Raw genomic sequence first — 15,878 nt, forward strand, 5'->3', positions numbered from 1 at the left:
CCGATCTTCAGTGGAGCCCACCAGTTGTCCTAAGAACCATTTTTCGGAATATTATTCAGAAGCCATCCATTAAACTTGTTTCAAAGTGACAGTGTTACAGGATTCGAAAAAATAGTGTAAGGAAGACACAGTTCCCCAGTATATTTCTCACCCAGTATTCGTCAAGAAACAGTTTAAGCAGGAAATCCAATATACCATCATTATACCAAAATACAAAGAGGGAGCCCCTTCTAAAGGAGGAAACCTAAGAATTCAATGTGGTGTAAGTAAAAGGTTAATGAAAAATTAAATGGAGAAACAATTTACAAAGAATGAATTGGAGATAAACCAACCAAGGGGAGTTATTAGAATGAAATGACATCAGGAACTGCTAGATGCAGAATGGATTTCAATCGGATTTTAGTTAGATATGAAGACAGGAGAGGGAACAGGAGGAGAGACTCAGACATGGAGATTCCAGAATATGCAAAGAGTTTGGAGACCACTTGTCTTAAATACAAGATGGATGCTGGCACTTCCAGCTGAGTTGAGAAGATGATCATCTGTATGAACATAGTCTTTTCTATCACCCAAGTGTGATGTTGAAGCTATCAATCAATTTTAGGGCAGTCCCCCAAAGAAGGAAACTATGGTTCCATGTGTTTTATGAGTCTATATTCACTAAAACGTTAACTTATGTGCTCTTGCATAAATACTAGTAGAAGAAAGACCTTTGAAGAGACCACATAGTAAGAAGAGGAGCAAGGAAATGTTTTCATCTTTATCTGGGGAAAATTCTCCCCCTCTTAGACATAGCAGCAATAAGAACACAATGAAGAGCTCATTCATAAAGGAAGACATTTTTATGTCCAAAAAGTCAACTGCTGAGTTTTCTCTCTCTAGAACTGGACTGCTCAACCTAAGCAAGGATAAACTTACAGAGGGGTATCCTCGTGGGCCGGGAATGGTGAAATTAGTAATCATGGATTACGATTAATCCAAATCCCACTGAAGATATTGAAACATTTAACAGATAAACAACGCACCAGATATCACGATTGATACCAATGTTGTCCAATGGAATATATTTAATTTAAAGATACCATTGTCTTAATGGTGTTCAATTGAAAAATTTTAAAATATTACGCTTTTATTTACGCATGGCACCCATCCTCCTAACCTCTCCCCACATAGAGGTATTCAATACATGTAAAAATCCAAACCAACAGAGTGAAAATGCTTGTGATCCACACTAGTTCCCATAGTTCTCTTTCTGGTGTAGATGGGCTCTTCTGGTTTTAACTAATTTCCAGTCTGCTTCCACTTGGGAGTTCACCCATTCACATTTTACATAAAACCATAAGTTCTGTATTTCGCCATCTTATTATCTCCAGATTACATATTTTTCTTTCCTTTTCCATTTTCCTTCCTCCCAGTGGCTTAGCTTATGAGCACCACTCTGCCTCAAGCAGTCTCCCCCTAATCCTTTCCCTTCAGAACTCTCTCCTTTTATACCTTTCCCTACTATTTCCTGTTTTCCCCTCTCACATTCCTTCCTTTTTGCTTTCCCTCCCACTTTCTCAATAAGGGTGAGAGAAGTTTTGTAAACCAAATGTGTCCAATATTTTCTTGAGCCACCTGATGAGAGTGAGATTCACACAATGTTCATCCCCTCCCTTCTTTCTCTCAAATATACATTCCTTTGTCTCTTCGTGGAGATATAATTTCCCTATTTTAACTCCATACTTTTCCCTTGTTTTGGTACAATTCCTTTTACCCTTTAGTTCCTTTTATATTATAACAGTAAAATCAAATTATATACGCACTTTATGTACCTACAATAGAAATGTTGTTAAAGTTTTCAAGAGTTCTTTTTACCTTTTTATGCCTCTTGAGTCCAATATTTGGAAGTTAAACTTTTCTTTACTCTGGTCTTTTCATCAGAAATAAATGGAATTAATTTGTTTTCGATGAATGCCCATTCTTTCTGGAAGAAAATGCTCAGTTTATCGGTAGTTTATTCTTGTGGCTGCATTCTAAGTTCCTTTGTCTTTGGAATATCAGGATTCCAGGCCCTTCGATCCTTTAAGGTGAAAGCTGCTAGATCCTGGGTTATCCTTACAGGCCTCAATATTTGAATTGTGTTTTCTTAACGTTTTTTCAAAATATTTTGACTTGGGGCCACCGTTCTGAAATTCTATTATGATATCTTTTGGAGTTTGATTTTGTGTCCTTTCAGGAGATGTTTGGTGAATTCTTCAATGGCTATTTACTTTTCGATCTCTAGACATCACAGCATTCTTCTTCTTGAAGGATTTGAAAAATATGTTCAGCTCTTTTTTCATCATGTTTTCAGGAACCAAAAAATGCTTAGATTGTCTTCTTTAGATCTATTTTCAGGGTCGTTGTTTTCCAAGTAAGAATTTTACATTATTTCTATTTTTTCCATTTTTTTTTAGTTTTGTTGACTGGTTCTTGATGTGTCATTGAGTCAGACATTTTCATTGCTCAGTTCTTACTTTAAAATTATTTTCCACGCATTTATTTTTAGTTCTTTTGTATTTGTCCAATTGAGTTTTTATTTTTATTTTTTTGTTTGTTTTTTTTTGCCACAATTTTTTGGTGTATTTTATTTATTCATGCATTCATTCATTCATTCATTTTGTTTATTTGTTTATTTTGCTTATTTTCTCAATTCAGTTTTTTAAATGAGCTAGTTTTGTTCTATAATTTTTCCATTTCACAAATTTCATTTGTCATGGAGTTGTTTTCTTTTTCCATTTTATCAAATCTATTTTTTCAATTGTTTGCCTTTTTCCAAACTCTCTTTGCAAAGTTTTACTTTCCCATTTTCTCTTAGCCTCTTTTTAATATTCTTAATTTCTAGAGAGCCTTGCGGTGTGATGGCGTAGAACAGGTTATACCATCTTTCGGGGCTTCATCTGACAATTTGCTTTTAGTCCCCTCAGGGTCTGAAATCTGTTCTTCTCATTCATCATAAAACTATCTATGGTCAGAGTTCTCTTTGCCTTCTTACTCATTTGTTTTTAAAAGTTGGGATTTACTTTTAGGCAAGGGAGGTTCTCCAAGCTTCTTCTACAAGCAGCAAAAATATATTTCAGCATTTCCTGCGTCCCAGACAATGCTAGGGATACACAGAAAAACCAAAAGGAAGGACTCACATTCTACTGGGGGAGACAGTATCTGTAGATGAAAGATCCTCCAGAGATATTTTATTCAGCTAGTCCCACAGGAGATACAGGTATGAGACCTCTCCCCATCTCCCAGACCATCAGCACCTGAGACAGGAGCAGTAGTAGATATACACACAAAAGACCCTCAAAATGATGGGACAGAGCTGATTTTTTTCCTCTCCAATGACAAATTCCCAAAATGTCCTCACAACATCATCTTCCCTGTTTCATCTCGAAATTCATGTCCCCTCAACTCCCTGTGCTCAGATACCAAGCACAGCAGGTGGACCTTCCCTTTTCTCTCAGATAGAAGTTTAACCGAATCTAGCATTTATAAACTAGAGATGTCAAGTTTGGGAAACACTTTACAACCATTTCCTTAAGAGTCGCAACAATTCTCTGAGAGAGGTGATATTATCGTCCTACTTTTCCTAAGAATGAGAAAAGTTAAATGACATGCTCAGAAAATTCAGGTCTGAAGCGGAATTGGAACTCAAATGTTCCTCACTCTGGAGTCAACACTTTCTTCCACATGCTGACTGACTCCCTTTGTATTGTTATTGCACATTTAGGGATAGATTTCCTTCCCTTTGGGCACCAATTCACTTTCTCTTTGCAGCAGCTATGTGTCTTCCTTCTATTAAAAACCTATGACCTCTCTTTCCTTCCTTGCTCACTAGTGTTCACTTTTCCAGGGTAACACAATTTCTAAAACTGTCTTGCAAAATATAGAGACTGTTAATATATTTTAGTTAATTTTGGAATATTAAATATTAACAATCTGACATTTTTAGAAGCAGCTGTGAAAAGAGAAAGCATCTTATCATAGCTAGAGAGAGTTTAAAAGAAGAGGAAGAACTCTTCCCTTAAAGAACTTTCACCCTTATGTAGGAGTAAAGAGGATGAGGATTCTCCAGAGACACAAGCAAGTATCTAGAGAAGATGAATGATAGGGCTTTGGTTCAGAGGTGAGGAGAAGCCATGATCATAAATATTGCAAAGAAGTAAACATTACTCATTGACCTTTTGCAGGGCTAAACATTTTAATTTTTATTATTTATATTTATTATTTATGAAAAGGTGCTTTAGATCACTATTAATCAGAGAAATGCAAATTAAGACAACTCTGAAATACCACTATATGTAGGTGTTTTTTCTTCTTTAAATAATAATATAATAATAAGATCCAAAATCGCAGCCAGCTGATAAAAGTTCAGATCTTTTATTGTGTCCTTCAATATACCCCGGTTAGCTCAGAGGCCTATCTCTCTGCTTGGTTCTAAGAGTTCCGCCCGAATGTCTCCAAATCCAAAGATTTGTCCTTCCTACTCCAGTCAGCACCAAGTTGGAAGATGCAATGAATCTCTTGCCGCGAAGATAGGGCTTGTGGGCTTCCTCCCAGAGTGTTCCTCTCCGATCCCAGTCAATGTTCCCAAGAAAACTCTCCAGCTCTAAGAGCTTCCTGTATATATATGATCTCCCAAAGGTTAACTCCTCCTTCTGGAGAGAGAGGGATTCTGGGTTATCTCCCAGAGTGCTCTCTGGCCCTAAGGGAGGTGTGAATTCAAATATCTCATACTAAGCCTGAAATCTCCCAAACGTGTGCACTCCACTGAGTACTTAGATACTTATGAGCTCTCTAAAGGTGTGAACACAAGCATTGTTCTATCAGTTGTACTTAGTACCTTGTTTCAAGTTCTGGCCCAAAATATCTCCTTCTAAGATCAAATAAATCATATTGAACCATGCCAAATTAGATAATTATTGTCTCTATTAACTCTAATGGCTTAACAATTTGTAAAGATTCCAACAACTATATACCTCTTAGAATGGCTAAGATGCCAGGAAAAGATAATGACAAATGTTGGAGGGGATGTGGGAAAACTGGGACACTGAACATTGCTGGTGGACCTGTGAAGGTATCCATTCATTCTGGAGAGCAATTTGGAACTATGCCCCAAGGGCTATCAAACTGTACAGACACACAAGTGCAGAAATATATATTTCTCTTTCCATATATATAATATTTATATTCATATATACACATATTCAGTTTTCTTGAAATATTTCCTTATTTCTTCTGAGAAAAAGTATGCATGATGAGGGAGGAAAAGTCCTCACATTTGTTTAATTACCAACTGCACTTTGAAGTTTATTGGGAGGGTCTCTGTTTAGTGTAAGAGACAACATGGGCATTAAAAGCCAGGTAAGATCCTGGAGACTCACAATGGCTGGATTGTTGAGAGCTTCTGTCCCTGCCTCCCTCTCCTATCCTTTTGTTCTTTGTGGCCCTAGCTGCTGAAAGTGAATCCATGGTAGAAATTGGGCTTACACACAGAAGGAAAACTCAGAGTTGATGAACGTTCCTTTAGGTTTGAGCTGCACGTGTACTTTTGAGTTCCTGACACTGCTCTTAATCCCTCAACTCTTGAGGACCATGGGTTGGTCTTGGGAATAAATGAATGAAAAAGTGCTCATTAAGCATTCATTATATACAAAGCATTGTGCTTAGTTGACACTAACCAATAAAAAAGCTAGACAGCCCCTCCTTTCAAGGAGTTCCCATTCTGGAGGGAGAAGACTCCATAGAAAGATCATCTTATCATCTGGAACTTCCCAGGGTCAATGAGGTGCAGAAACAAAAAGGATGGCCAAGATTCTCCTTTCACGTCCTTTCTACTGAAAAAATCACCATAATTTCTGCTCTTGAACCCTAGACGTCTAAGTCAAGGACTTTGGTGACAAGGACCTTCATACATCTTGATCACTTTTTCAATATTATTGGTATATTCTAAGAGAGGGGTAAACTGACCTGGAATAGGTTCCTGGGAGTGGGTACACAAGGATGATAAGAAGGACCAAAAAAAACCCTAGGAACAGGTGAGTAAAATGAAAATACTTAGTTGGGAGCGAAGCCAGCTGCTTCGTCTGGTATGAGTTTCCTCAATTGATCCTCTAGTCAACGACACAAGCATTAAGAAATGTCATTTACTATCTGAGTTCTCAACAACTCCACACTTTAATGTGATAAAGGAGAATTTGTTTATTGAAAAATAAAATCTTGAAATAACTTACTTGCAGATAAATTTGGGGGCAACTAACAGACCTGAGGCAGTAAAATTAGAGAAAAGAAAAACTGTTTGAAGAACGTGACATTTTATCTAGGACTTGAAGAAAGCCAGGAAAGCCTAGAGAAGGAAGGAAGAGGGAGAGACTTCCAGATAAGGAGGAAAATCAAAGAAAATACATAGAGTTGGAGTCATCATTCTTGTCTTCTGCCATCTTTCTGAATACCCCTTCCATTACCCAAGTGTAGTACTTGGAGGCACATCCCAATTCCCAGGGCAAATTTCCTTAAGAAGGATCCCCATGGTTCAAGGTGTTCTGTGGGTATAACTCTAAGAAAAGCATAATTTATGAGCCCTTGCACAATTATTAGTAAAGCAAAGACATTTCATTAGAGAACAGAGATAAAAAGTGGGGGGTAATGAACTACCTTAAGTCCTAAGTCTGGGTAAATTTCTCCCCCAAATGTACACAGTTCTTATCAACAGGAACATAATATAGTAATCATTTATAAAGGGGAAAAGATTCCAGTTATATTGAAAGATCAACTACTGCGCCCTTCTCTAGATTCTGGATTGGGTTCAGGCTAAGCAAGTGGAATACACGTCTTCAAGACAGCCCTACAGAGAGTAGTAGCCTTGTGGCCCTGGGAATTGGTGAAACTGGAACAAAAATTAATGAATAACCCAAGTTTCCTGGAGCACAGGGCCATGGAAATCCCTCAGTGATGTCATCATGCTTTTCCCGGCAGGTTTGTTCCCCATTGGCCTTTGCCACACACTGTTCCAGGAGTATTAGTTTCTATCAGATGCTTCCTTGATTGATATGGACTGCCACCATTCTTCCTGGCACATGGAAATCCTTTGCTTCTCACTTCTGACTCTGGCTGAAGTTCTTGGCTCTGGTACCATCGTTTTCTCATGAGAACACTAGGCTCTGCCATGCTCTTTTAGTTTAAAAAAAAAGACTATTTAAAAAAATAATTTCTTATAGGAAAATAGAAACCTCAGTAATAGGAAAAGTATCATTCCTGGCTGCGGGATGGGGAGGAAAAAAGATACCTCCTTTTTTGTTTTTTCTTTTTTTTTTCTTATTGTTTTTTTTTCTAAATTCCAAGCATTCAATAAGTAGCTTTGGGGTTCCGGGCTATTGGATGAGACTGACTTGGTGAGATAGAAATAGATAAATAGGTAGATAGATGATAGATAGATATAGATACAAAGAAAGAGAGACAGAGAAACACAGAAACAGAGAGACAGAGACAGAGAGAGGGAGAGGGGGAGAGAGATAGAGAGAGAAAGAGAGAGACAGAGAGAGAGACAGAGAGACACAGAGACAGAGAGACACAGAGAGAGAGAGACAGAGAGAGAGACAAAGAGAGAGAGAGACAGCAAGAGAGACAGAGAGAGGCAGAGACAGAGAGTCAGAGAGAGACAGAGAGACAGAGAGAGAAAGTATTGACCTTAGGAATTCTCCATTCAGTGTCATTCCTTCCACTATGTATTTGCTAAGTCCCTGGTTGAAAATGGGTGCTACTCACTTAGAGCATGTGACTTTTTCTTCCCCTTCTCTTTTGTCCCCTTCCATTCTTCCTAGTTCATGGAGTGCTAGATTCAGAACGCGGAGCTTACCATTGTGGTGAACAGAAAAGGAGATCTTTGGCCCATCATATGCCTCCTCAGCCTTTCACACATAAAAGAATAAATTGCACTATGAAAAATTCTGCCTTAAAATATCAATCATAGAATTGATAAGACAAAAGAAAGAATTAAGGTTTAACCATTTAAGAGCCAGGAGCAGAGTCTCCCAGGATCTGAATAGAGTCTTTCTACATCTTCTTCCTGTCTCCCATTCCCTCTTAACCCCCAGATTCTTCTTCCAATTCTTCAGCCCAACACCACTTTGTTATATTCTCTTGTATTAAAACAAATTATTTATATCTGCCTTTTAAAGCAAGCTGATCTCTGCCCAGTAGACATCAAAATGTCTACCCATAATTTTCACAAAATTGGCAATAAATAGAAAGCTCTTCTTTTACTGAAAATGTTTCTTTCTTTTGCATCAACAGCTTAGTATAAGAAGTGCTTAAGGGAACAAATTGACCCCATAATGGGGGCTGGCTTCCCACATCTCCGAAGGCCTGGGTGCCATAGTTACTGAAGCTTCCCTCAGTCTTGCAACAGTTCCACAAAACCTTTCTCAGTTTCCCATGAAATGAAAGAACTGGCTAAGGCCAAAAGAATTCAAACGAGCAGGGGAGGATTCTGAAAGTCTCTGGCCCTTTGCCTAAACCCTTTCTTTGGAGTCCATTTCTTTTCTTTTTAAGTGAATCTTACAATAAGTCTCTGAGAAGCTGCCCTTTCATCTTCAGGGAGAAGGGAATTAAGAGTGCGGGTGATATTAAAGGGGAAAGGAGAGAATTTGGGTGCCCTTTGCAAGGATCAGGACCAGATTTCTAGAAAGGGCGGACTGTAACAAGCCTCAGAAATCCTGCCAAGGGCTGAGCTCTGGTTTTAGAGGCACCAGCACGGGGGGGGGGGGGGAAGGGGGAGAAGTGGGGACCTGCTTCATTTTCTCCATCTAGGACTCATCTAGGAGCTACAAAGTGGTCAGTCAGTCCTCCTGTCCCTCTATAAAAAGTGATTGAACAGCTACTGGGTGGCAAAGAACTAGGGATACAAAAACTTGCAAAGGATTTTATCTGCCCTCTGGGACCCTGCATCCTCTGTTTTCACAAACAACACGTAAAAATCAAGCTCTACATTTGCACTCTTTCTGTTATTGTTTACTTGCATTTTTGTTTTTCTTTCCAGGTTATTTCTACCTTCTTTCTAAATCTGATTTTTTCTTGTGCAGCAAGACAACTGTATAAATATGTACACATATATTGTATTTAACATATACTTTAACATGTTTAACATGTATTGGACTATCTGCCATGTAGGGGATAAAGTGGAGGGAAGGAGGGGAAAAGTTGGAACAGAAAGTTTTGCAAGGGTCAATGTTGAAAAATTACCCATGCATATGTTCTGTCAAAAAAAAAGCTATAATAAAATAAACAAACAAACAAATAAATGAATTAAGCTCTATACAAAGAAGATGAATACAAAGCAATTAAGAGAAAAATTCTCTCAAGACCAAGATGGTGGAATAAAGGTAGGGTCTCCCCTGAGCTCTCCCCCAAACTTCTCCAAATATCTTTATGCAATGACTGAATAAATTCTAGAATACCAGAACCCACCAAGACCAAGAGGTGGAGTGAAAACTTTTCCAACCCAAGACAAATTATAATGTTGGCAGAAAAGGGCACTGTTGCACCAAGGTGGAAGTGGAGCACAGTCTAGTGCAGGCTATACCAGTATAGACCAGACCCCAGAAAACTAGGAGCAAGGTTTGGGAGACTTTAAATCAGCAGCAGCAGCTTATCCTTCTAGAGCCCTCAGCCCACAGATTGTAAGAGGGTCAACCATCTAGTCAGATTACAGGGGTCTCCTTGCTTGTGCAGGACTCTGGTGCTTTGCCCACACACAGATCAGGGTCACTTTGGAAGAACTAAACATTTACAGATCATTAGAAATATTTCTGGAAACAGCTGCATAAAAAACCCTGAAGTTCAAGATGGAGCTCCTCCAGCCTGGAAGTAGAGCCCCATTCTGACAAAAGAGTTAAAAGTCAAGAAGTAGACTGGAAAAAATGGACAACAGGAAAAAAAAAGTCTGATCATAATAATGTAGTAGGTTACTATGGTGACAAGGAAGATCAAAATACACTCAGGAAAGGAAAAAGAAGTTAAATCTCTTGCATCAAAAATCTCCAAGAAAAATCTGAATTGGTCTCGGCCCATGGAAGAGCTCAAAAAAAACCTATATCCAAAAGGCTATAAAACCTATATATACCACTTTCAGGGATGTATCATAAATGATTTTTTTAAAAAAAGGAAATTGACCTATATATACAAAAATATTAATGGGAGTTCTTTTGTGATAACAAAGAATTGGAAATTGAGGGGATGCCCATCAATTGGGGAATGGCCGAACAAACTGTGCCAGGATTATGATGGATTGTGCTATAAGAAATAATGAGCTCAAAAAAAAAAAAGAAAAGAAATGATGAGCTCAAAAAAAAAGAAAAGAAAAGAAACAATGAGCCCTAAAATGCTCTTGGAAAAACCTGGAAAGATTTCCATGAGCTGATGCAAAGTGAAATGTACCATGTACATAGTAACTGTGATATTGTAAGATCATCTGTGAATGACTTGGTTATTCTCAGCAATACAATGATTCATGACAACTCGTGGCAGACTTAAGATGAAACTGCTATCTACCCCCAGATAAGAATTGATGATGTCGAATACAGACAAAGATATTATTTTTTAACTTTACTTTTCTTTGGGTTTTTTATGTTTTCTTTTACATGACTAATATATTATTATTTATAATTATATAAATATATCATTCTATTATATTAAAACATTATATTATAATGTTTTGCAAAATTACATATTCAGAACGTATTATTTGTCTTCTCAAGGAGATGAGATGGAGAAAGAAGAAGGGAGAGAATTTGGAACTGAAACCTTTACAAATTCAATGTTAAAATTGTTCTTACATGTAATTGTGGAAAAATAAAATACCAAATAAATTTAATAATAACAAAGAAAACCATTAAGAGACACAAAGCACTAAGATTAAGAGGGCTTAGCCAAGTCTTCCTACAGAAGATGGGATATTAATTGGATTTCAAGGAAGCCAATAGGCAGAGATGAGGAGAAAGAACATTGCAGATATGGGAGACAGGCAGAGAAAATGTCTTGAATCTGGAGATGAAATACCTTGTTATAGGATAGAGCTAAGCCGAAGAATATGTATGTATGTTGGGAGAAAGATGGGAAAGATGGGAGAAGGGAAGGTTATGGAAGGTTTGAAACATCTAACAGAGGGCTTTGCATTGGATCTTGGAGGTGATGGGGAAGCACTGGAGATTATTAGGGAGGGATGTGTCATGGGAAGATGTGAACTTTGGATCTAAATTGCAGTGGGAAGAGACTAGGGGCAGGCAGACCCCAAGGCAGGTCATCACAATACTTCAGGCTAAATCTAAGCATCTTGGATTGGGAAGCCTAGCATCCAGAAAAAAGGAAGTGATGGGGTCAGAGCCCTCAGAATTTCTCCCATCCTGTCCAGGCTCTAGTGGGGGGTTTTGGAAACTATATTGTGAGAGAGATATTGTCCTTTAAAGCAGGTCAGGTCCTAATATCACAATTTAATCATGCCCTGGGCACCCCACGGGCTGGTGGATTGGCTTCACAGTTGTTAATGAGAAGGAAATTGATTTTCAATTGCTAAAGTCCCACTGATGGGAAGCATTTGAAACTTCTAGTAAACATTAGTAAAGAATGTTCTAAAAGGGAGACACGTTCTAAAAGGAATATACATGTGGAATACAGATGCCAAGGATTTTCACCAGAGTTCAGGAGATTTGGGGATATATTTTTTTTTCAGTTTTCTGATGATCTTGGAACATCTGCTTCTTGGTCCTGTCCATATCCATTTGTTTCTCGTCTTTGAGAACAAAGATGTGCTCGAAAAAGCTTTATGGAATTCTATTCTTTGTTGAAAATGTCAATGTAACCCCAAATCAACTCCACAAATGTGCTGGTGATACTGAGCCATTTCCAAGAGCCTGAAAAAAAATCTTCATTTTTTGTCCAGGAAATTCCAGTAATTAATAGGAAGATAGAGGGTTCAGTCAAGGATCCATTGACTGGAATTCTCCTTCTCCAAGGCCAAGGTCTCTGACGCTAAACCTTTCTCAGATTTCAGTTTTCTCGATCCAAGCCCTGCAGGAACCTCACTCATTCCTGTGTGTGTTCTCTCTTCCTCCAATCTCCAAGCTTTGGGAACATGGCACCTGGAAAGCTTCCGGGCAGGAGCCAGTCATGTGTTTCTACCTCACATTATGGGAAGAACAAAGGCTCCTCTCTGCTCCTGACCCCAAACTGAGGAAGACCTCACCCTCTTCCAGGAAGCTCCTGCCCCTTCCCAGCCCTCCCTCCATCCCTGACCCTGCCCCCCATAATAGGCTCTCTCCCTATAAAGGTTCCGTCCTCTTCTGCTCCGACACAGGATTCCTTCAGCCTGGTAAGTGAGGGAGAAGGTCTGGGATCCTAGGCCCCTGCAGGCTCCAGAGGCCGTTCCCTTCCCAGATGGCAGCCGATCCAGGAGGCCGTTACCTTGGGGGAAAGGCCAGTAAAAGGTCATTTCTAAACGACTCTAACAGAAGGGTCTCTGCTCACTGGGCCACCCCTCCAGTGGCTTCCAGATTTTGTCCTGCTCCTGGACTCTGCATATTCCCTGAGACCCCAGGAAGGAGAGCAGAGGAAGACAAAAGTAGGGAATTCAGTCCCAGCCTGGGCCCAGAGAACAGGAGCAGCACTATGAGTCTATTGAAAAATAGGCTACCATCCTTGTCCCTGTCTCCCCACGGTCCTTGGGCGGGAGATCAGGGTTTCTCTTGTCTCCTCCCCAGAATCAGATGATGCTCGCTGCCATGATGTCCCCCAGCTTCTCAGGGCTGCTCCTCGCCTGCCTGCTGCTCCCCTGCCTGACACAAGGTGGGTCCCTCAGGCCTCCCTCTGACTGCCCACCTGGGCCTAGAACAGGGGCTTGGACATAGTAAGAGGGAAAGGGAAGGGGCTGGATGGAAGGAGGGTGCACAGTGAGACAGGGAAGGGGTTGGGGGTCTGGAGGGTTCAAAGACTGATGTCCAGGGAGCAGAAGCCCCAGCTGACCTCACCTGTAACTGCTCTCCTCCCTCCCCAGGCCATCAGGAGGCCCCTGCACCCCCCTCTGCCAGGAGCTCCTGCCCCCAGGGTTTTGGTTTCCATGGCTCCCACTGCTATGGAGTATTGGGTCCTGAGGAGACCTGGAACACTGCCGAGGTGGGTTGGAGAGAGGGGGCTGGGTCTGTGTCCCTGTCTCCATATTCCTTGGGGTCAGCAATGTGGTTACAATGAGTCCTTAGCCCCTCATCTCTTACCCTGATCTTCCCCTATCAGGGAACTCCAGAATTGGGGTCTCTTATTTTCTGGGTCCCTTAGAAATCAGCTTCCCACAGTGGTGATCTTTGTCATCCCATACTCAAATTATAAGGGACCTCTCCCCTTGGGCCTTTAACCTCTTCTCTTTTTCCCTATTGACTCCTGTCCCCTGAGGCTCCCAGGATCCTTCTCCTGCCTCCTCAGCTCCCGACCCCACACATTTACCCCCCCTGCTCCCTCCCTCCACAGCTGCTGTGCCAGGGCTACCCCTCGGGCCATCTGGGCTCCCTGCTCAATGAGGCTGAGGCCGCCTTCGTGGCCACCATGATCGTGGAGAACGGAGTTGGTCAGAGCCCAGTCTGGATCGGTCTGCACGACCCCAACAAGGTATGACTGAGGGCCCGTCCCTGTCCGAGTCCTGGAGAGAAGGGGAACCACAGTGTGTGTGTGTAGCTGATGGGGAGGTGGTTCCTACCAGTCTTGGCGGTCCAATTCCCTGAGAAAAACACTAGAATTAGAGAAATAAACGAGTAGTGCAGGGGGCAGAAGGACTCATAGGATGAGGGAGAGAGTTCTGCACTGTGTCCAGTTCCAGAAGGTTTCTGCACCTCCACCAGCAGAATTTTTTTCTCCCCGATTTAGCCCCAATTTCATTCCAGCATCACTACCCATTCTTTTTCATTCAACGAGCAGGGTTTTTGTTCCCATATCTGTTCTTAATTCTCAGCATCCCCCAGATGGGACTTCTTTGTTACCATCCTCATGTAGAAGAGTCACAATCAGGAAATCCTTCATCTGGGGAACAGCCCAAGGCAACCCAGGACCTAGAACTCCCCTAGAGGTTCAAGGCTCTCAGGGCAGGGGATGGTAGAGAAGGTGGGATGGATAGTAGACTCTGCCTGGATCTCAGAAAATGGGATGAAGGTAGAAGCAAACTGGTGCTGAATAATGTCAGAAACAGCAGCCAGGATCACAGCAACAGGAAAGATTTAGAAAACAGAAGAAGCTTGTTGGGAGATCTGGGCTAAATAAAGGTGCATGTGCAGTTCATCTGTTTATTAGGGGGTTAGAAAGAGGTAGGTGGTTGGGGAGATGTCTCACCATTCCCTAACCACCCCCTTCCCAATCCTCTCCCCCAGAATCGCAGGTGGAAATGGAGCAGCAACGCCCTTTACCTCTACCAGGCCTGGGAGAAGGGCTTCCCAGGGAGGACCGATCCCAACTACTGTGTGAGCCTGACTCCTGAGTCTGGTGAGCTCCAACCCTTTCCCTCTGCCAGCTACAGAGGAGCATCCTCTTCTCTTTGTGTTGTGTGGAAGCCTGGGGGAATGGGGCACCTCCTTTCTAGAATATGAGTGATTCTCTTATCTATTCTTTCCTTTACCCCACCTCTCTTGTCTTCTTTCTTTTCTTTGCCCTTTCCCAACCCTTTTCTTTCTTTCATTTTTTTCTGTTCTCCCTTTTTACTTCTCTTCCCTCCTCTTCATTCTCCTTTGTTTTCAGCTCCTCATGGATAAACTTCAATGAGTAGAATATCTGGTACCAGGAAGTTTCAGTCAACAGACTAGGGACCTACCACCTACCATCCTAACCCATCTCTCCATCTAACCTAGCCCATCTCTTTACAGGATTCCAGAGATGGAAAGATGAATCTTGTCAGAAGGAGAACCTCTACCTGTGCAAGTTCAAAGCCTAGAGGAGAAAGCAAAAGAAGAAGCTGGAATTCAGCTGCTTGGAAACAAGCACAGCCAAGGAGGGCCATGGCCATAATGCCTCTGCCCTTTCAGAGCATCTTTTTTTCTTCCTCCTTCCTCGCACCAGCCCCTCTCCTCTTATTATCTGCCATCTGCCTCCACTTCTCCTTTTCCATTTCTTATTTTCCTCTTACACTGAATTCATTGCTAATTTCCCCAGGGCCATTTATGCCATTTACCACCATTAATTCAAAATTAATACATAACCTGAATATAAATGGTCACAATGTTTTTAAAAAGTAGAAGAGATCAAGTTTAAGTTCTCACATATACTGTGAGAGTTCTTAACTAAAGAATCAGGAGGATCTCCAAAAGAAAAATTTGGATCACATTGAAATTGAAAAATTAAGCTTGACATTGATATATGAAATTCTGCTTTTTCCTGTATTGTTGGGAGGGAGGAGACAGTTCTCGCCTTTATGGACTCCTTCTCATAGCTATTGACTTAGAGAGGATTCTCCTTCAGGTTCCTTCCTATTGGGTTATGTTTGTGAATGTTATGTCTTACAGACTCCTGTAATGATTTTGTAAGTTTGAATAAACTTCCTGACCCAAGCCTCTGAAATTTTTTGATGAACTTCCAGTTTTTAAATGTGGTGGTTTTTCATGGTTTACAAATTCTTTCCTCATGTCAGATTTGTGAAAGGCTTAGAGAAGAGGAAACTGAAACTCAAAGAAATTACAAAGGTTACAGAGTTAGAAATGTACCAGCCCTTATCTTTGGATTTCACATTTGGTCCCCAAATCCTTCCCTAATAATTTTGTTTCATCCTTTTTTTAATTCAGCTAAGAATTTCTGGTAAGTCAGGTAGGAACTGCCATTTTTTTTGTTAAACTTGAACTTAG

At 40.8% G+C, this 15,878-nt stretch overlaps 1 protein-coding gene across 1 annotated transcript; it reads left to right on the plus strand.

Moving 5' to 3' along the window:
- Positions 1-12,270: 12,270 nt before the first annotated feature.
- On the plus strand, positions 12,271-15,597 carry LOC100924008 (lithostathine-like). Its single transcript, XM_012540884.3, has 6 exons — positions 12,271-12,379; positions 12,768-12,852; positions 13,061-13,179; positions 13,528-13,665; positions 14,418-14,529; positions 14,907-15,597. Exons 2-6 carry the CDS (start codon positions 12,774-12,776, stop codon positions 14,972-14,974), a joined length of 516 nt encoding a protein of 171 aa, XP_012396338.3. The 5' UTR covers positions 12,271-12,379; positions 12,768-12,773; the 3' UTR covers positions 14,975-15,597.
- Positions 15,598-15,878: the final 281 nt, after the last annotated feature.

Source organism: Sarcophilus harrisii, chromosome 2 (genome assembly GCF_902635505.1).
Source record: "Sarcophilus harrisii chromosome 2, mSarHar1.11, whole genome shotgun sequence".
Taxonomy (NCBI): Eukaryota; Metazoa; Chordata; class Mammalia; order Dasyuromorphia; family Dasyuridae; genus Sarcophilus; species Sarcophilus harrisii.